Here is a 21,795-nt window from a genome sequence, read left to right as displayed (position 1 = left end):
AAGAAAGCTGGAGAAGGGTCTGGAGCACAGCCCTGTGAGGAGAGGCTGAGGGAGCTGGGGTTGCTTAGCCTGGAGAAGAGGAGGCTCAGGGGAGACCTTCTTGCTGTCTACAACTCCCTGAAGGGAGATTGTAGCCAGGTGGGGGTTGGTCTCTTCTCCCAGGCAACCAGCACCAGAACAAGAGGCCACAGTCTCAAGCTGCACCAGGGGAGATTTAGGCTGGAGGTTAGGAAGAAGTTCTTCCCAGAGAGAGAGATTGGCCATTGGAATGTGCTGCCCAGGGAGGTGGTGGAGTCCCCATCCCTGGAGGTGTTTAGGAAGAGCCTGGCTGGGGTGCTTGGTGCCATGGTTTAGTTGATTAGATGGTGCTGGGTGATAGGTTGGACTGGATGATCTCAAAGGTCTTTTCCAGCCTGGTTAATTCTATTCTATTCTACTCTATTCTATTCTATTCTATTCTATTCTATTCTATTCTATTCTATTCTCTGGGCTGGGTTTCAACATGTTCACATCCATCTTCAGGTAAGGACCAGTTTGGTCTTCCCTCCTCCTTAGCTTCTGTCCCCCTCTCCCTGCTGTGCCCCAGATGATGCTCATCACCTGAACACAGTGGAACTGCAGATGGTAGGAGGTGTGACCAGCTTTCAGCAGCTCTTGCGAATACCTCAGGGGATCATTGGGGATTTCATCTTTTATTCCCTCCGTCGGACTTCGACCTTAATTGCTTCCCTTTGGCTGGGCTGCAGGAGTCATTAGAGAGCCAACAGCAAAGCGATTGAGATGTCAGGGCAGGCAATTGTGTGGTTATTTAACCTATCAGATTGTGCTGCTTGCCATTTAGGTGGACAACAGGAGAATATGAAATCAATACAGTTCATTAGCGGACTCCTCGCGCCCAGGCTCCGGCGCGCAGCGGCTCCGGCAAAACCCACCCAGCGCCTAGACGGTCTTGGTGTCACCTTGTGCAGTGGGAAACCCACGCTCCAGATGCCTTCTCCTCTTGCTCAAGGCTTCTGTCAGCTCACACGCTTTTAAACCCCCACCTCCAGCCATGGCAACAGCCCGGCGACGGGAAATTACTCGCCGCTAAATCAAGGCTGCCCAGGCAAGTGTTAACCTCGCTGATGTTGCAGGGCCTGCTGTTACAAAACACAATCAAGGAGGCTGCTTTAGACCCCAGCGGCTGCCAGAAGAGGTGGGCAAAAGCTCTGCAGTTCCCAGGGGGGTTGATTGGCTATTTTTTTCACCACCCCCCCCAACCGGGTTCAGCACAGTCCTTCAGGGTCGTTAGTGGCGATTGAGCTTCGTGGCGTGGAGCTGCTGGGGAAGGGGGTGGCTGCCGTACCCCGGCATCGTCCCGGTTCCCCGCTCCCACCTTCCCCTTCCCAGTTAATCACACGGCAGTGCTGGATGACTCTGCTTCTGCCTGATTGCCACCCCCCACCAGGCAGCTACTGTTTGAAGGCCTGAGAAAGAGCACGGGCAGGGCAGGTGATGCTGCAGAAAGAGCTGGTTTCCACCGGGGAAGGGCATAATGGCTTTAAGGAAGTTTGCCCTCGATCAGGTTTTGCAGCCCAGTGATTGTTGCTCGAGGAAGCTCTTGGCCCTTCACGCTTCTCCTCTCCAAACCACAAATCAGATCCCAATCTGGGTGGATAGCTGTTACTCTCCTGGGACCTGGAGATTGCAGTAGCTTGTATTTAAGAAGGGCTGCTTGCTGTTTAACACAAGAAGGTTTTGGGGGCTCCAAAAGTCGCTGTGATGACGGGGCTCCCCCAGCCCAGGTTGCCTGTACCAGGGTGTGAGCAGTCCATGGCAGCCTGGTCTGTCCCAAGGAGCAACCTCACCTGCCACATTTTCCTAGAAAACGAGGGAAAAGCAGGAAGTCGATGGGAATCCTCCTTCCATGTGCTGTCTCTTGTGTCCCAAGCCCCAGGCATAGAATCATAGAATCAATAAGGTTGGAAAACACCTCGAAGATGGAATTTCTTATGCTCAAGTTTGTGCCCACTACCTCTTGTCCTGTTGCTGGATACCACTGAAAAAAAGCCAACATTGACAAGTCCACCACCAAATCATAGAATCATAGAATCAATAAGATTGGAGAATACCTCAAAGATCATCAAGTCCAACCTGTCACCCAACACCTCATGACTAAACCATGGCACCAAGTGCCACATCCAATCCCCTCTCGAACACCTCCAGGGATGGGGACTCCACCACCTCCCTGGGCAGCACATTCCAATGGCTAACAACTCTCTCTGGGAAGAACTTTCTCCTCACCTCCAGCCTAAACTTCCCCTGGCACAGCTTGAGACTGTGTCCTCTTGTTCTGGTGCTGGTTGCTAGAGAGAAGAGACCAACTCCCTCCTTGCTACAACCTCCCTTCAGGTAGTTGTAGAGGGCAATGAGGTCACCCCTGAGCCTCCTCTTCTCCAGGCTAAACAATCCCAGCTCCTTCAGCCTCTCCTCATAGGGCTTGTGCATCTTGCTGGCACGGTGATGTGCCTTGGTCTCCTCATGGCCTACCTGGCATGGCCAAGGGAGCAGGCAGGCAGCAGGAGGACAAGACCCACACCTGGTCACGCCAGTGCCCTGACAGCTTTTTGACATGCAGTAATTGCTTTCCTGCTACAACTCTTTTAAGCAGAGAGCTTCTGGCCAAAGCAATTTGCTCCCCATCAATTTTTATTTCCTGGTTTCTGTGTGCAAGGTAGGGGAAGGAAAACAAAGAGGGCAAAAGAAGAGCAAAGAGAGCTGAGGCTCATTCTGGCAGCCCCACACAGATGGAAAGGTGGGAAGGATATGGATCCCTTGGTGCCAGCAGAGCCATCCTCAGGCAGGACAGGGCAGCCCATCCCACCCAGACAGCAATCAGCTGTCCTTCCAGCGTGCTTTGCTCATTCCTGCAACTAACCTCTGGCTGCATATCTCTGCCCAGTGGGTTTGGGGGAGAGGCTGCCATCCTGGGGGCTTGGGAGGGGGGATCTGTGCTGTGCTGAAAGGCTTTTCTTGTCACTTTGAGCTCTTCCTCACTCCTCCTGCCACGCTGCCTGAAGCTGCAGTGAGCAGAGTTAATCTCGGGCAGTTTAAGGAGTCGTGGAGTGGGGTTTGGCGGATGATGAATGTCGAAACCATTACCGGCGGAGCTCCGTGGAGCTGTTTAAAACCGAAGTCTCCCATGTAAATTTCTGCTCCATCAATCCTGATGACATGTCAAACACTGCTATTGTTTCCTGAACAAATTGGACGACATGCCCTTTCCTGCAGATTTGCCCAGGGGAGCAGAACCAATCGCCGGCTCCTCGCTCCTGTCTCCGGCTCTGCTGACCCACCAGCCGGCGGGGAAGGATGGACACTGTGGCCCTCGGTGGGGCAGAAGGGACACATCCAAAATATTAGTGCTTGAGGGATGCAGATGGGTAGAGAGCTGGGTCAGGGCTATTTTTGCCTGCCTGAGATTCACGTGCTGGCTGCACACGCCATGCTGCGGGTCAGTAAATTAATCCTTTGGGTTATCCAGGCCTCCTCCTCCTCCTCCTCCCGGAGTTTAGCAGTGCAAATGTGGTGGGTTTTTTTTCTAGATGTGGGCTGTGCTGGTGACAGCTCATAAAAGTACAGATGTGGACCTGCGTTTTCATCCTGCCCTTTTGCAGGCTCCAGTGGGCAAATCCTGCTTTAATATTCCGGGCAGGAGAGGAGCAGCCGTAAAAGCCATTTGATTGCTTCTCCAGGTGGAACCCCAGGAAACTTCCAGCCAGATGCCTTCCCTCCCACCGGCTGTGGGGATGGATGCCTGTGTGCTGAGGTGGGGAAAAGAGTCAGTCAGGGGGGTGAGCCCTGGGGAAACAGCTGGCACCCAGGGACGGCAAAAGGGATTTGGGAGACCCCGGGGGGGGGCTGCTGTGCAAAGGGGGTTCACATTGCCTCCTGGGGAGTTTGAGCATCCAAGCATCCTTTTTGCCCTCAGAAGGAAAGCATTTGGTAGTGCAGAAATGAGCACAGAGCACAGAATGAGAGAGTGGCAGGAGTTGGAAGGGACCTCTCCACAACTGAGAGTGCAGCCTTTGGGGTTTTTTTTGGTATCTTCGCTGTCACGCTCGGGTAAGCTGCTCTGCTGCCCTGCATTATGGCCATGATGGTCATTTGCCAGAAAAGCCAGCAAGAAGACATCACCTCCCAGCTCCCCCCTGGTGCAAATCAGGGTAATTAATGAGGCCATTTGGTGAGGTGGTGTGTACAGGGCACAGTTAAGCTCACCAGCATCCTGCCTTTGCCCTCCCATCAGTTTTGGCTGGTCCGGCACCACTGCGGCATGGGGTGCAGGCTCCGCTCCCCAAGGCTCCACCACCTCCCACACCAAGCAGCTCTGTGCTCACCTTCTTTTAACCTTCCTCCTTCCCTATATATATATATATTTTATTTTTTTTTCCCCCTGGCAGAAGAAAATTGCACTTTCCCAGCGTTGTCTGTCACCACAATAAGCACTTACAAGTGCAATTGTATGGGGCCAAATGAAGGGAATTAGTCTTGCCCATGTTTTGTGGCACTGTCAGGCCCCCTCTAAATCATGATCTCATCACCAGCCCATCCAGAGGCATGGAAAATGCCTTTCCAGGGTCTGCTTTGGCACCAGCCACTTAGGGATTAATGGCAGCTAGGGGCTCACAGAGGTTGTGGTCACAGAAGTAATGACTGGGAAAAAAACCTGACTGGGAGGTCCAGGGCTGGCTCACACCAGGCGATGCTGAGAATGCTCAAAGATTTTGGGGAAAGAGGACCCAAGGCCCTTGTTGGCCAGTCCCAGACGATCTTTGGAGGTTTGCCACCACGATTTGCAGCCACCTGGGCTGATGGCAGTTGTTAGGATGGTGGACTAATACCAGTATAATTTACTGAGAGAAGCTGGAGTGGCAGAGGGTAGATTAAGCCACCTCCTCTGGGATGGAGCTGCTTCTTAGGTGTTCTCCTTGGTGTCCTCTAAGGAGCAAGATGCACCCCAGAGGGGGCTTGGCCCTCCAGGAGCAGGTGCTGCTTGCTCTCTGGGCATCTCTCCAGGCATTTTTTGGCAGGTTTGTTCCATTTTGCTAAATGCAATTGCCATGCACAGGAAAAGTAAATTGCATCTTAGCAGTGGAGAGGAAAATGGGGAGAATCAGTAGGTCTGAAATGTTGGCTCCATCAGCACACCCTTCAGCTGGTGAAGAGTAGCAGGAGTTTATCACCTGAGCTAGGGAAGCCTTTTTTTGGGGGGGGGGAGGGGGGGGGAGGAATGAATTAACTGAGGCTAATCTTCCTACCTTTGCCCCTCTGCCACCCTGTGGTGTGGCAGGTAAGCAGCACACAGGGGGTAAAGGCATTTAATGTGTTCCCACTCTGCTCTCAAGGGTAATCAAGGCCATCAATAAATCAGAAAGGTTTCAGGAAGGGGTTGTGTTCCATGCCAGTCCTAAAATACAGCCTTTTGCTGGGGTGTGGACATAAAATGTGTCTTTGACCCTGCTTTTTTTCACAGGCCTGTTGGTGTCTAAGGAATCCAGACAAGATTCCATTTAGAAAATATACTGGGGGAGAAGGGAAAAGAAAGATATCTGGGGGCTTGCATTCCACTCTCCTCACCTAAAAATGAAATTTTCTGCTCTTTCTTTTTGGTTTTTTTCCCTGCTGCCTCTCATGCATATTTAATATACTCATTAGAGGAAAGACTTTAAAACATACATCAATCTTGCCTTGCTCCTCCAGAGCTGACGTGCTGAATATCCCACACCTTCCCCTGAAGGTGCTGGTTGCTTAGCTGTGACCAGCCTGCTCCAGCTTCAGCAGCTGGCAGTCCTGCTGCTGGCAGCAGCTTGGCTGGGAGCCAGGGCTGCCCATCCACACCATAGCATCTCCAAAGTCTTCATTCCAGTGGTGGACCTCCAGCGTGTTCCGTCCCCAGGAGGTGCAATGATATAGACAGTGGGATAGGGTGCACCTGCAGCGAGTGTGCAGATGACACCCAGCTGAGTGGACCTGGAGAAGTGGGCCCAGGTGAGCTTCTTGAGGTTTAACAAGGACAAGTGCAAGGTTCTGCACCTGTGTAGGGACAAGCCCCCTTATTAATGTAGACTAGGGGAGGATGTGATAGAGAGCAGCTCTGCAGTGGATGAGAAGCTGGACACGAGACGACAATGTGTACTTGCAGCCCAGCAGGTCAATGGCATCCTGGGTGGCAGCAAAAGCAGTATGGCCCAGCAGGTCAAGAGTGGTGATTCTGCCGCTCTGCTCTGCTCTGGTAAGACCTCACCTGGAGCACTGTGTCTAGCTCTAGGACCCTCAACACAAGAAGGATGTGAACCTGATGGATTGGGTCCAGATAAGGGCCAAAAAGATGCTCGGAGGGCTGGAACACCTCTCCTATGGTGACAGGCTGAGAGAGCTGGGGTTGTTCTGCTTGGAGAAGAGAAGGCTGAAGGAAGATCTTACAGCAGCCTTCCAGTACCTCCAGGATGTACCTTCCAGTACCTGAAGAGATGCCTGAGCTCCCTCACCACCCCTGTAGCCTTTCATAGCTCACCAGTTCCCTGCTGGTGCCAGCTTGGTGCCAATGCTGGTGCCAGCCCACTGGATTCCCTGGTGTGTGTAATGCAACATTGGCCATAAATACCTTCGTTTACTAATTAACTTTTCTTTTTCCAGGCAACAGACAACGATGTGGGCATATATGGGAAAGTCAATTACTTCTTCAGTGATGACCCTGACCAGTAAGTGTGACAGAGCCACTGTCTTCAAATTCCCCCTCCAACCTCTCTAAGAAGCCACATGGCAACTAAGGACATTGGTATGTGCTATCTGTGAGACACCCTACAGAAACCCAGGTGGCCAAGAAGACCAATGGCAGCCTGGCCTGCATCACAAATAGTGTGGCCAGCAGGAGCAGGGAGGCCATTGTGCCCCTGGACTCAGCATTGGTTAGGCCACACCTTGAGTCCTGTGTCCAGTTCTGGGCCCCTCAGATTAGGAAAGATGTTGAGATGCTGGAAGGTATCCAGAGAAGGGCAACAAAGCTGGGGAGGGGTCTGGAGCACAGCCTTGTGAGGAGAGGCTGAGGGAGCTGGGGTTGCTTAGCCTGGAGAAGAGGAGGCTCAGGGGTGACCTTCTTGCTGTCTATAACTCCCTGAAGGGAGGCTGTAGCCAGGTGGGGGTTGGTCTCTTCTCCCAGGCAACCAGCACCAGAACAAGAGGACACAGCTGTGCCAGGGGAGGTTTAGGCTGGATGTTAGGAAGAAGTTCTTTATAGAAAGAGAGATTGGCCATTGGAATGTGCTGCCCAGGGAGGTGGTGGAGTCCTCATCCCTGGAGGTGTTCAGGAGGGGATTGGATGTGGCACTTGGTGAGGTCATGAGGTCTGTGGAGACAGGTTGGACTCGATGATCCTTGGGGTCTCTTCCAATCTTTGTGATACTGTGATACTACTGTGAATCTGTGCTGCCACCCCATCTCCAGCATGTGGTCACCGTGGCTCTCACCTCTCCTTTCCTGTCCCCTCAGCTTCTCTCTGGACAAGGACACGGGCGTCATCCTCCTGACGGCTCGGCTGGACTTCGAGACCACGCAGCGCTACACCCTGACCGTCATTGCCCGGGACGGCGGCGGGGAGGAGACCACCGGCCGCGTCCGCGTCAACGTCCTTGACGTCAATGACAACGTCCCCACCTTCCAGAAGGAGGCATACCTGGGGGCCCTGAGGGAGAACGAGCCCTCTGTCACCCAGGTGGTCAGGCTGCGGGTGAGTGGCTGGAGTGGCTCTTCCGCTCGGGGAGGTGTGGTGGGAGCAGGTTAGGTCCCTGTGCGCCCCTGCTGCCACTGCTCCTCCTCCAAACACTTCCTGCTTTGACTGGGTGTGGTGCTGCTTCCCTCCTCCTCCTCTCCTTCTGTAAGGAAAAAGATGATTAGGGGACTTGAGCCATCTCCCTTATGAAGAGACTGAGAGCCCTGTTCAGTCTGGAGAAGAGAAAGCTGAGAGGGGATCTGATCAATGTCTATCAATAGCTGAGGGGTGGGGGTCAAGTGGAGAGGGCCAAGCTCTTTGGGGTGATGCACAGTGATAAGACAAGAAACAACGGGTTCAAGCTTGAACAATAGAAGATTTCACCTCAACATGAGGAGAAACTTCTTTGCAGTGAGGGTGACAGAGCCCTGGAACAGGCTGCTCAGAGAGGTTGTGGAGTCTCCTTCTCTGGAGACTTTCCAAACCCACCTGGATGCATTCCTGTGCAGACTACCCTAAGTGATCCTGGTTTGGCAGGGGTTGGGCTAAATGATATCTTGAAGTTCCTTCCAACCTGTAATGTATTGTGATGCTGTGAAGTCCCCAGGACCTGAGGCTTTTTCCCAGGCCACAGGAGCTGCCTCCATGTCACCTTGCTCTGCCCAGCAATGTCAGCAGGCACTGAGGGGAAGGGATGTTTGTTGTTGATGAAGCCTTGTGCTGTGGAGAAAAGATTGTTTGCTTCTTCAGCACAAGAATAAACTTTGCTATGATATGAACCCCATGGATTTCCCTCCATGGAACCAGGCTGGATGAGTGCTGCAGGGAGAGAGGACAGAGGGGTCCAGCAGGTCCTCCCTGGAAGGCAGGATGGGAGGGCTGCTTTGCAGACCCCTTAAGGACCCCATCTTCTTCCACGGTGTTTCCACTCTCCTTGGGCCCAGCTTGCAACTCCCATCCCGCTGTATCCCTCCCATTGCACTCACCAGCACACCTTCTGTGCTCATTAACCCTCTCTTCTCATGCCTTAGGCATCTGATGAAGACTCCCCCCCAAACAACCAGATCACGTACAGCATCGTGCATGCATCTGCCTTCCTTGAGTACTTTGACATCACAGTGTCAGAAGGGTATGGAGGTAAGCACTGGTCCCAGGCCCACAGTGCCCCTGAAGAACAGTAGCAGGCTGTGCTCACCCTCCTGCAAGCAGTCATGACAGCAGTGATTCTCCTCCCTGCTGCTGGCAATGAGGCAACTTGGGGCATGATGGCGTGCACCAGCAATAGTGTGGCCAGCAGGACTAGGGCAGGGATTGTCCCCCTGTACTGGGCACTGGTGAGGCTGTACCTCAAATACTGCGTTCAGTTTTTGGCCCCTCACTGCAAGAAGGACATTGAGGTGCTGGAGCAGGTCCAGAGAAGGGCAATGAAGCTGGTGAAGGGTCTGAAGAACAGGTCTGGTGAGGAGAAGCTGAGGGAACTGAAGGGAGACCTTCTTGCTGCCCCTATTACAGGAAGGATCTGGAAGTGCTGGAATGTGTCCAGAGAATGGCCACAAGGATGATCAGAGGGCTGGAGATCCTCTCCTGTGAAGACAGACTGAGAGAGTTGGGGCTGTTCAGTCTGCAGAAGAGAAAGCTCTGAGGAGACCTTCTTATGGCCATCCAGGATCTGAAGGGGGCTCCAAGAAAGCTGGGGAGGGACTTTTGAGGATGTCAGGGAGTGATAGGACTGCGGGGGGTGGAATAAAAATAGAAATGGGTTGTTTGAGATTGGATGTTAGGAAGAAGTTGTTCCCCATGAGAGTGGTGAGAGACTGGCACAGGTTGCCCAGGGAGGTGGTGGAAGCCTCCTGCCTGCAGGTTTTTGCAGCCAGGCTGGAGGTGGCTGTGAGCAACCTGCTGTAGTGTGAGGTGTCCCTGGGCATGGCAGGGGGTTGGAATTAGATGATTCTTGGGGTTCCATCCAACCCTGTACCTTGAGGTCCCTTCCAACCTTAACAATTCTATGATTCTATGAACAGAGGCTGGAGTGGGGTAGAGTTAGCCTCTTCTCCCAAGGAACAAGCTCTAGGGCAAGTGGTAAATGGCTGGAAGTTGCACCAGGAGAGGTTTAAGTTGGACATTAGAAAAAATTTCTCCCCTGAAAGGGTTGTCAAGGCCTGGAACAGGCTGCCCAGGGCAGTGGTGGGGTCTCCATCTCTGGAGGGACTCAAAAGCCATGTAGACATGGTGCTGAGGGACATGGTTTAGAGGTGACCTAGCAGTAGTGGGTTAATGCTTGAACCTGACGACGCTAAAGGTTTCTTCCAACCAAAACCATTCTCTGCTGCTGCTGCAGAGCCATGCTTCCTTGGGTGCACAGCTCACTCTGGGTTATGCCATGCAAGGAGATCAGTAATGCTCAGCACCCATTACTTTTCAAGGCACTGGCACCTTGAGCAGGCACAGTTGGCCTTGGGGACTCAGTGTGTAGATTGGGCCACCGCTGGAGCCTGCCTGCCACCCTGCTCAGTGCGTGGAAGCCGCTCTGACTGCCCTGCCTTGCCTCCTTTCAGTGATCAGCGTGAACCACCCCCTGGACTACGAGCAGGTGGCCAATGGGGTTATTTACCTGACAGTGATGGCCAAGGATGCTGGCAACCCACCACTCAACAGCACTGTCCCTGTCACCATCGAGGTGTTTGTAAGTACCTGCTGACCCTGCCATGTGTTCCCTGGCAAGTATTCCTCAGCAGTGCCACTAATTCATCAATGACCCAGCAAGACCCTCCTGCCCCATGCACGTGTATGCATGGATTGCAGCCAGGTGTGTCTGATCTATGTACATGTGAGTCATGTGTGTCTCATGTACCTAATGTCTCATGCACATTGGTTAAAGAAGTGTTGCCCCTGGCACTGGCTAAGGTCTGAGTGACCAAAGGTGAGACTCCCTCTGAAAGGGTGTCACTACAGAGAAGCTCAAACAGGATCTCCTGCCCCCCATGCACCTCCTTCCTCTTCTCAGCTGTGCATAGTGCACAAGAAATTCACTGGAAAAAAAACATAGCAGGAGCCCCAGCTCACCATGGGGTGAGAAGCAGAGCTGAGGATCAGGTGGAGAACTACCTTCTGCCCTGGTTTTTGACTGAGGAGGTTGACTGAGCCCCCAGTGAGCCCTTCTCTCACCTCTCTGGGAACTCCTGCCCAGAGTGCTTTCCATGTCCATAGGCAGAGGTGCTCACTGCAGCTCAGATGTAGAAGAGAGAGAGCTTGGGCTGCATGCTAGCACTTGTAGCATTGGAGATTATCGGTCCCTGAATCAGTCACTGGCAGTTGCTTATTTATCTTCCCAACACCAGCTGTCCCAGCTGGACCCTTGCCTTCCCTGTACACCTCACGCACCAGCAGAGGTTCAAATCCCCTCACAGAGGGGTGGCTGCTGGGAGAGGGAAGGCTTCACAGCGTTCCTTGGGAAGATTAGATCGGGTTGTCACTTTGAGGCACACTGTGGTTCCGAGGGTGTCTGGAGGGAGGTATCAACGATGGAGACAGTTTGCTTGATAATCCGTCAGTCTTGCGGTGATGGGATCTGAGCTGGGCTGGCAGCAGTGTCAGTCGAGGAAGGTGAAGAAGATGAAGTCCCTGGTGCTGTAGGATGGGAATGATGTTCTGTGAGCGTGCTTCTCCTCTAGCTTCTTCACCATGCTTGGGGGGGGGGGGGGGGGAGCAAGGCAGTGCTGGGAGAGTTAGTGGTGGCTAAATACATCCTTCCCACGCTGAACTTTCCCACCTCTTTCTAAAGACCACGCTTCAGTGGATCATCTCCTCCAGGGTGAGTCTGTACACTGGTGGGGTTTAAGTAGCTGTCACTTTTCCCACTCTCAACCAAAAGGCTTTTCTCTCAACTGGAAAGAAAAGAGGGGGGGGTGGGGGGAGGGAAAGGCAGGAAATAGAAAGAAAATGAGGAGGAAGCATTTCATGACGGTACTTGAGCCATGAAAAGGCAGCACAAGAAGCGAGCGTGAAGGGAGGTGATTTTTTTTTCCCCCCATCCTTTGGTTGTTGGGTTTTAATAAAGAAGTCAAACTCGCCTTGTAGATTTCCCATTAGGGGACAATAAGCTTTTGTAGAGGGAGCTGCTGAATCAGAACTAACAGCACGCTCCACGCCGGGATCCGGGGAACTATCACCGCTAATAAGCTCCCAGCTCGTGCCCTGCCGCCACCGCCGCCACTGCCGCCCAGTTCGGGGCCATGAGCCAGCGACTTACAGCTGCCTGTGTCTGGAGAAAAAAGGGTTACGTGCCCAGTGTGAGCATCTCTCTGTGTGTGTGAGCATGTTTTTGCTCAGAGAAGTGGTGGAGTCCCCATCCCTGGAGGGATTTCAAAGCTGCGTAGATGTGGTGCTGAGGGAGACGGTTTAGTGGGGGCCTGGTGGGGTTGGGTTAAGGGTTGGTTGGGTTAGTGTTGGGTCTTAAGGGTCTCTTCCAACCAAAATGATCTGGGATTTTACCTGTGATTCTCAACATCCCTGCTGATGATAGGAAGGCTGGCTGAGGATGAGGGTGTAGGGAGGAAGAATGAGGGTAAGGGATGCTGATTAGCTGGATGTCCTCCCCAGTGGGAGCAGAAGACACATGTTAGACTTATTTTGGTTGGGAGAGACCTCTCAGATCCTTGAGTCCAACACTCAGCCTAACACCACCATGGCCATTAAATTGTGTCCCCAAGTGCAAACTTTTCCTGAACACCTCCAGGGATGGAGACTCCACTACCTCCGTGGGCAGCTTGTTCCAAAGCCTGACCAGAAATGTTTCCTAATATCAAGCCTAAACCTGCCCTGGCTTGACACAGTTTCATTTGGGAAGGTTTGCATCAGGGAGTTTTGAAGTTCCCATGGCTGAAATGGACAGCGTCCTTCTGAAGTAGAAAAGCCACACATTGTGCTGCAGCCTGGTGCATGCCAGCTCTGGCCAGATGGAAAGCCAGCCAGAAGCAAGCCCCAGCCTCCCCAGGAGCCAGCTTGCAGGGCTTTGGTGGTGCTGAGCACGGCCTGATGAGCTCAGGACCGCTAACGAAACAATGTGGCAGCTGCTCTGGCTTGCGTCCACCCAACCTGGACCATGGCACAGCTCACCTGGGTCTGGCTGCAGGTGGCATGTAGATGCACACCCAGTCTCTGCATTTCCTTCACCTTTAACTTGCCCAGCTCCCCTGGGTTTGTCCTGGGATGATGACCCCAGCTCCACTCTGAGGAGAAGGAGGGATGTTGAGGGCAGCACCTCCGGCAGCCGGCAATTTCTTCATTACCCTCGGAGGAGGAGCAGTGAAAACTGAGTGATGCAAAGGCTGATTAAAGACCACCTGCTTCCAGCAAGGAGAGCAGAGGATGGTAATTTAATTGCAGTACGATGGGCACCGTTGGCACGTGAAATTGCCTCAAATATCAAGTTTGGTGGCTGCAGGAGCAGCTGAGCCTGCAGGTCCATCAGCGGTCTCCAGGTAGAGAACATCTCCGGAGCAGCCCCAGGGAAGCAGCAAAGTCTGTAACGGTGTTTTAATGTCCTGGAAGCTCCATCCTTCCCTCTGTAGGTGATCAGGCTTGGTCCATTTGAAGCAGGTTCTTAACATTGTTTAAACAGCATTTAAAGCCACCCTGGGGGAGCTTTAAACTGGTCCAAAATCTCTTCTGAGGGATGTTCCAAACAGTTGCTTCTGCCTGGTTTGACCACATCAGCTGTACTCACTTGGCATATAGAGGCTTGGGGGGGGAGCCTCTTGGCATGCAAACCAGCTTCCCCCCAGAAAATGCTGTAACTGCTCTCCCTGCAACCCCCCCAAACCCTGCCCCAGCATTCTTCCCCTTCAACAAAGGCACACAAAGCTCAACAGCTTCCCTGGCCAAACCGGTCTGTGGGCTCACCTTGCGGTCATGCTGACCCAGAGGACTAAGCCGTGTGTGAGACTGCTGCAAGATGGAGAAGTGGGTCTGTGCATGATGCTGATGTGCTTTATGTGGTGTCTTGAATCTTCTCAGGGCTTGTGGTGGAGGCAGGAGCAGCTCTGAGGGTAGTAGTGGTTCCTCACCTATTGCACACTGCCCAGGATGCTATATGATGAGATATTCAGCATTGCCCTCCTTTTATGGTTCAGCAAAGTCCCTGACAACCAACTTACCTCTCCCACTGCTGCCTCTGTAGTGAAGCCATGTACTCAGACCACCTGTGCCTTACTCCTGAGGCCATCTTACCCACATTGATGCCTTGAGCTGATCAAGTCTTGAGATGCAGCTGGCCAGGAGCACCTCCCACACCAGATTTTTGCAGCTCTTTGACTGTTTTGCCTTCTTCCCAACCAGCTTCTTGACCTTCTCTTTGCTTCAGGATGAAAATGACAACCCCCCCACATTCAGCAAAGCCTCCTATGTCATAGCCATCATGGAGGACATCATGGCAGGTATGGAGCATGGTCCTACACCTTCCCCGAGGTAGCAGAAGGATTCCCTGGGGATCTTACAGCCAAAATAGGTGATGGCTTGTTGGGAAGACAAGAGCCAGCCACCTGGCAGAGTTTCATAGCCATGGGGTTTGGGGGCTGGGCCCCACTGTGCACGCAGGTGAGAGGTCCTCTTGGCCAAGTGACCTGCAGGAGTGGTGTGGAGGGACACAGCAGTTGGGTAAAGCTGCTCCAGGTTGCATATACTTCATCCCATCCCTCGTTTCTGCTTCCCCCAAGGAGCCACAGTGCTGTTTCTCAATGCCACAGACTTGGACCGGTCCAGGGAGTACGGGCAGGAGTCAATCATCTACTCCCTGGAGGGCTCCTCGCACTTTCGGATCAATGCTCGCTCAGGTGAGCCTCTGTACACACTCTCCCTCTTCTCTTTTCAGTTCCCTCCCCTGAAGATCCCCAACTTTTCTTCTCCACCATTTTTCCTCTTTCACCACCACTCCCTTACATACTCATCCCTCCTCTGCCCCAAGCAGCCTGCTCAGGTGAAACATTTAAGAGAATCACTGGATTTTAGTCACCAAGCACTCCCTTGGTCACCATGAGAGAGAGCCTGGGCAGAGACATCAGTGGAAGCTCAGCTCCTGGTGGGAACAAGATTGGACAAAAGGCTTTGGCTGCAAGAGCTTACATTAGCCAAGGAGCTGCTGCCTGCTTTCCCCTTTTGGCATCCTTTTTGGCTCACTATGGGCTGGAGTGATCATGGGACATTGTTACTTGAGTTCCCACAGGAAGACACAACACAAAGTTTGCAGGAGCTTGCTGTAAGGCTGTGATCCTTCCAGGCTCCATCAGGTTTGAAACTGAATCAGAAGAAAGGGTCTGTTTGTGAAGGATGCTGCCTGTGATTTTCACAGAACCACAGAAGCATTCAGGTTGGAAAAGACCCTCAGGATCACCAAGTCCAACTGATAACCCTACTCTACCAGACTCACCCCTAAACCATATCCCCAAGCACCACATCCAAACCACCTTTAAACACCTCCAGGGTTGGTGACTCCACCACCTCCCTGGGCAGCACATTTCAGTGCCTGACCACTCTTGCTGTGGAGAACTTCTTCCTAATGTCCAGTCTGAACCTACCCCGTTGCAGCTGAAGGCTATTCTCTCTTGTTCTATCATTAATTACCTGTGAGAAGAGACCAGCACCAGCCTCTCCACAACCTCCTTTCAGGTAGCTGTAGAGAGCCATGAGGTCTCAGCCTCCTCTTTTCCAAACTAACCATCCCCAGCTCCTTCAGTCACACTTCATCAGATTTATTCTCCAGGCCCTTCCCCAGTTCCCTGGCCTCCTCTGCACTCACTCCAGCACCAGTGTCCCTTTTATAAACCTGTACCCCTCTTCACCTTACAACAGATGTTGAGATGCTGGAAGGTGTCCCGAGAAGGGCAATAAAGCTGGGGAGGGGTTTGGAGCACAGCCCTGTGAGGAGAGGCTGAGGGAGCTGGGGTTGCTTAGCCTGGAGAAGAGGAGGCTCAGGAGAGACCTTCTTGCTCTCTCCAACTCCCTGAAGGGAGGTTGTAGCCAGGTGGAGGTTGGTCTCTTCTCCCAGGCAACCAGCACCAGAACAAGAGGACACAGACTCAAACTGCGCCAGGGAAGGATTAAGCTGGATGTTAGGAAGAAATTCTTCATAGAGAGAGAGATTGGCCATTGGAATGTGCTGCCCAGGGAGGTGGTGGAGTCACCATCACTGGAGGTGCTTAGGAGGAGACTTGATGGCGTGCTTGGTGCCATGGTTTAGTTGATTAGATGGTGCTGGGTGATAGGTTGGATTCGAAGATCTTTGAGGTCTCTTCCAACCTGGTTAATTCTACTCTACTCTACTCTACTCTACTCTACTCTACTCTACTCTACTCTACTCTACTCTACTCTATTCTATTCTATTCTATTCTATTCTATTCTATTCTATTCTATTCTATCCTATCCTATCCTATCCTATCCTATCCTATCCTATCCTATCCTATCCTATACTATACTATACTATACTATACTGTATTACACTATACTATACTGTCTCTAACTCTTCTCTTCTCCTCTGGCTGCAGGAGAAATCACCACAACGTCTTTGCTGGACCGGGAGGCCAAATCCGAGTACATCCTGATCGTGCGGGCGGTGGATGGAGGTGTGGGCCACCACCAGAAGACAGGCATTGCTATGGTGAGTGTCTGGAGGAGCAAGTCCCACCTCCTGCAGCCACCAGCGCCTACCCAGGCCCCCATGCTGCCATTCCCAGTGCTAGCAGCATTGCCCTTCAGCTGTGTGAACAGGTAAAGAGCTCTTGGTGAAGTCTGCCCCCACTGCTCAGAGCCCTTGTGGAATGACAATCCCCAGGCTGTGTAGGCCTTTAAATGAGGCTTCTCTTTTTTTTTCTGGCAGACCATTCAGCCAGGAGCCACTTGACCTTCCAGAGCTTTGTGCAGTCCAGCTCTCCATACAAGGCGGTAATGGGTTCCTATTCCGCCCCCAGCACGGCTCCCTTTGTTCATGCCTCTTGAGAAAATGCTTAGTTGGAGAGCCTGCAGGCATGCTTAGTTGTTCCTGATGACTGCTATTCACATCCTGCCTGGATCAAGGGTTTCCAACCGGTTTGTGATGCTTGGGCTCCTCAGAAGTTTCCGGTGGAGATGCAGGCCCTTGTTCTGCAGGTTGAACTCTACTTTGTAAACCTCAGGCAGACTTGTTGCTTGCAAAGGGTTTGTCAAAGCCTTTGGAAATACCAGGGATCCACCTCCCATTGCTCATGGCACCATGCTGATGTGAACGTTTCTTAACATTTGGGTGCTTTTCTCCTGCCGTGCTCCTTGGGTCGCAGGAGAGGTGTTCCACACAACAGAGGGCAATGTGGAGGAATATTGTGGTTGTGCTGGGGAGATCCCTAAATTAATTGTGCTGTGGGTCATCAGAAGGTGTATGATCCATGTAGAACCTCCCTATGTGGCCTCCCAGAGCCCTCATGGTGGCCTTGGCCAGGCAACAGCATGGCCTGTTGGATGCTGGGCTCCCCCTGGGGGCTCCAGATGAGAGGATGCTCTCCTAATAGCTTTATTGGAAGGCAAACCAAGGCTTTTGCAACAGAGATTGGAATTAGGAAATAAAAAATTCATCATGGTTCCTAAAAAGTACTAAAACCTGGAGAGGAGTGGGTGGCTGATTAGGTTTGTCTGCTTTCGTTAGCAAGGAGACCCTTGGGTGATGGACAGGACACCAACCTTCCACCAGGGACCAGAAAGACATCTTGGCTTGTGCCTGGGGACACATCCTCTAGGGACTGTGTTGTCCAGATTTGCCTCTTCTACCACGGGGTGGCACCAGCAGCTCAGCATGATTACTTGGGAGCAGAGTAGACCTCAGGAGACGCTCCACTGAGACACCTTACCGTGGGAGTAGCAGGTGCCAGGTCTCCTCCTTGCTCTTCCACTCCCTTTCCCTTGAACTGCAGCATTTCCCCCGGGCACCAGTTTGCATCCCTCACCCCAGTGAAGCAATTCATTAAAGCACACCTTGTGTCCCTCTGCTTATTTTACCTGCAAGGTAATAACTGCACATGAGCCAAACCATGATCAGACATCACAGAATCATAGAATGGTTTGGGCTAGAAGGGGCCTTGAGAATTATCTACTTCCAACCCCCCTGCTGTGGGCAGAGACACCTTCCCCTAGCCCACGTTGCTCAAGACCCCATCCAACCTGGCCTAGAACAGAACAGAATAGAATAGAATAGAATAGAATAGAATAGAATAGAATAGAATAGAATAGAATAGAATAGACCAGGTTGGAAAAGACCTTTGAGATCAAGTCCAACACCATCTAATCAACTAAATCATGGCACCAAGCACCTCATCTGTTCTCTTTCTAAGCACCTCCAGTGATGGTGACTCCACCACCTCCCTGGGCAGCACATTCCAATGGCCAATCTCTCTTTCTATGAAGAACTTCCTAACATCCAACCTAAACCTCCCTTGGCACAGCTCCTCTTGTTCTGGTGCTGGCCACCTAGAAGAGACCAACCCCCACCTGGCTACAGCCAGGTTGGGCAATTTGTTCCAGTGTCCCACCACCCAAGGAGCCTTGGCTGTGAAGATCACAGTGACATAGAATAGGGTTAGAAGATACCTCAAAGATCATCTGGTGCCATACCCCTTGCCATTGCTGGAGGTATTTTCCACTAGGGCAAGTTGCTCAAGGACCCATCCAACCTGGCCTTGAACACTTCCAGGCATGTAGCATACACAACCTCTCTGGGGGCCCTGTTCCAGTGCCTCTTCACCCTCACAGTACATAATTTCTTCCTCATAGCCAGTCTAAACCTACCCTCTTTGAAGAGACTTGAACATGCATTGGGTACTTGGTGCTGCTGTAGATCTGGGAGGACATTGCCATCCTGATGCAGAGGTGCTTGCTTACTCTCCCTTAGGTGAACATCACACTGCTGGACATCAATGACAACTATCCCACGTGGAAGGATGAGCCATACTTCATTAACCTGGTGGAAATGACCCCCCCCAACTCGGACGTCACCACGGTACGTGCAAGGCGAGGCAGCTGTCCTGCTAAAGGCCTCTTCCTTTCACCCAGTGAGGCTGTCACCCACTTGGCTGGAGCCAGGGAGCCACCTCTGAACCAGTGCCACCTCCTAAACAGCTTCCTCCTAATGGATGTTTGCCTCCTAATCACCTCTAGTCAAGCACCATCTCTCAAAAGGTTTTAAAGGTTGCTCCTGAACCTCCTCACTGCTGCCCACCCCCAGGCGTTTCTCCTTTCTGCTGGAATCTGTTTTCGTCTCTCAAGACTGTGTGGGCTTTGGCCAGATTCTCCTTCTCTTAGCCTCGCCTGCGACCTCCTTCAAGGACCTCTCTGAAAGACATTGATTTACAGTCTTTCAAGTCCTCCTGGTGAAATAAAAGAGAAAGGAGAGAGGGAGGCTTGTACTCCATCACACCAGGAGAAAAATGACGGGCACGGAACGGAAAATAAATGAGGGGAAAGCGAAGAGAATCCACAAAAATCACATGAGGAGGAAGGTGGAAAAAAGAAAAGGAGTGGAGGAGGGGGGAAAAGAAAGGCCTGGCAGCATAGCCAGGGCTGGTTTTCTCCCTCCCATGTGGCACCAGCCCCATTGCTCGGTGCCTGCTTGAAGTCGTCTTTGCTTTTGACATCCCAATTAGTTGCTGGGGAAATAATTACCACGTCACCCCCACGACGTAAATTCAGCTGCAGGACAAGCAGCAGGGGCTGGAGAAGTTATGAGAGTAATGAAGTTGGGGTTGTGGTTGGGGTTTTGTTGTTTTTTAATGTCAACAGCCCCTGTAATTAAAAATGTCACAGGGAGAGCAACAAATCACAGAGCGTCTGGTGAGGGGAGCGCTTCCGACGCGCGGCTGAAGCTCCTCCGCCTGCCTCTTGGTGCCATTTATTCTTCTCTTTCTGGAGGGTGCCTGTTTTCTAGCTGGATTTATTTCAAGGGAGAGAAGCCCATCTGATTGCTGCGTGCTTGTGTCTCTCTTGTCGTGCCGTTGCCTCCCGGGCTCGCAGGCCAATTTGGGTGAGATTTAGCACCTTGGCGGAGGTCTCGAGAGTACAAAACCCCTGCAAGTATCATGAAAATATACAGCTGTGTGGAGGAAGGAAGAGCTGCTTGCTGCTTGCTGCTGCTGCTGCTGCTGTGAGGCAGCCTGTTATGGAAGCTTCATAGCTTCATAGAATGGTTCAGATTGGGAGGGACCTTAAAGATCATCTAATTCCACCCACACACACACACCCCCTATGGGCAGCGACACCTTCTGCTAGATCATATTGCTCAAAGCCTCATCCTGCCTGGCCTTGAACACATGCAGGGAAGGAGCATCCACAACCTCCATGGACAACCTGTTCCAGTGTATCCCTGCCCTCAGAGTGAGGAATTTCTTCTTAATCTCCAGTCTAAATCTGCCCTCCTCAAGCTTCAATCCATTCCCTCTCATCCTATCACTACAAACACTTGTAAAAAGTCCCCCCCCAGCTTTTTGTAGGTCCTGCTTGAGGTACTGTAAGAGCTGTCTCCCTGAAGCCTTCTCTTCTGCAGGCTGAACAGCCCCAGCTCCCTCAGCCTTTCCCCATAGGAGAAGTTCTCCAACCCTCTGATCATCCCTCCTCTGGACCTGCTCCAGCAGTTCAATGTCCTTCTTAAGCTGGGGACAGCAGAACTGGATGCAGTACTCCAGTTCTCATGAGAGCAGAGTTGGAAGGGGAGAATCACCTCCCTCATCCTGCTGGTCACGCTGCTGTGTGAGCTCAGCCTCACTATTAGACGCTGATGAATCTCCAGAGGGCCTCACCCCACGAGGCAACTCCTGTCCTTGTGCTTTAATTTTTGCTGTATCTCCACGGCAGGTGGTGGCCATCGACCCAGACCTGGGGGAGAACGGCACAGTGGTGTACAGCATCAGACCTCCCAACAAGTTCTACAGCATCAACAGCACCACGGGCAAGATCCGCACCACCGGCGTCCTCCTGGACCGCGAGAACCCCAACGCCCAGGAGGCGCAGCTCATGCGGAGGATCGTGGTGTCGGTCACCGACTGTAAGCCCCACCTCTACCCTGCTCCTCTTTGCCACCATCACAGGATGTTAGGGGTTGGAAGGGACCTCTGGAGATTACCGAATCCAAACCCCCTGCCAGAGCAGGACCATAGAATCCAGCACAGGCAGCATCGCTTCCCACCTGCTCCCTGCCCATCCGACTTCACCTGCAAGCTGGGTGATGAGGATTCCTAAAACTCCAGAGAGCCTTCCTGCCCTAAATACTGGCTGCCACTCCAGTGGTGTGAAGCCTGCCCTTGTGCCTTTCCTGGCCACATCCCAAGGGTGTGTGAAGGCAGGAGATGCTTGAGGGCAAGACTTGCCTCCCAGGCAGGACAAGGAGAGCCATGGGGTGGTCAGCAAGGCAAAGAGTCAAGCAGGGCTCTTCACAGGATCATAGAATGTTAAGAGTTGGAAAGGACCTCTGAAGATCCTTGAGTCCAAGCCCCCCTGCCAGAGCATAGAATCTAGCACGGGTCACACAGGAACACATCCAGATGGGGCTTGGAAGTCTCCAGAGAAGGAGCCTCCACAACCTCTCTGGGCAGCCTGTGCCAGTGCTCTGTGACCCCCACAGTGAAGAAGTTCCTTCTCATATTGAGGTGGAGCCTCCTGTGCTGTAGTTTCTATCCATTGCCCCTTGCCCTATCCCAGGGTGCAAGTGAGCAGAGCCTGTCCCCTTCTTCTTGATTCTCAGTCCTCAGATATTTATAGACATTTATTAAATCCCTTCTCAGTCTTCTCAAGACTAAGCAGCCCCAGGGCTCTCAGCCTCTCCTCACAGGGCTGTGCTCCAGTCCCTCAATCATCTTGGTAGCTCTCCATTGGACTCTCTCCAGCAGATCCCTGTCCCTCCTTAACTGGGGAGCCTAAAATTGGATGCAATATTCCAGGTGTGGTCTCACCAGGGCAGAGTAGTTTGTCTTGCTCCACCATGGCTATAAGCTGCTGGGGCTCAGGCTGTGTGGACATCACCCTCCCCACACCAGCTTTCC

The 21,795-nt window shown here is 52.4% G+C and overlaps 1 protein-coding gene across 1 annotated transcript in view; it reads left to right on the top strand.

Moving 5' to 3' along the window:
* The window catches only part of CDH23 (cadherin related 23), a 334,982-nt gene that overhangs the window by 233,839 nt on the left and 79,348 nt on the right, over window positions 1–21,795 (top strand). Inside the window, exons 14-22 of the mRNA XM_054174778.1 lie at window positions 6,679–6,743; window positions 7,531–7,768; window positions 8,782–8,887; window positions 10,306–10,433; window positions 14,112–14,184; window positions 14,464–14,580; window positions 16,288–16,400; window positions 18,657–18,764; window positions 20,612–20,801. Of these exons, the coding sequence (XP_054030753.1) occupies window positions 6,679–6,743; window positions 7,531–7,768; window positions 8,782–8,887; window positions 10,306–10,433; window positions 14,112–14,184; window positions 14,464–14,580; window positions 16,288–16,400; window positions 18,657–18,764; window positions 20,612–20,801 (1,138 nt within the window). The remainder of the gene's footprint in view (window positions 1–6,678; window positions 6,744–7,530; window positions 7,769–8,781; window positions 8,888–10,305; window positions 10,434–14,111; window positions 14,185–14,463; window positions 14,581–16,287; window positions 16,401–18,656; window positions 18,765–20,611; window positions 20,802–21,795) is intronic.

This window comes from Dryobates pubescens, chromosome 30, assembly GCF_014839835.1.
Source record: "Dryobates pubescens isolate bDryPub1 chromosome 30, bDryPub1.pri, whole genome shotgun sequence".
Taxonomy (NCBI): domain Eukaryota; kingdom Metazoa; phylum Chordata; class Aves; order Piciformes; family Picidae; genus Dryobates; species Dryobates pubescens.
The sequence above is the reverse complement of the archived record's forward strand: the minus strand, read 5'-3'. Positions and strand labels throughout refer to the sequence as shown.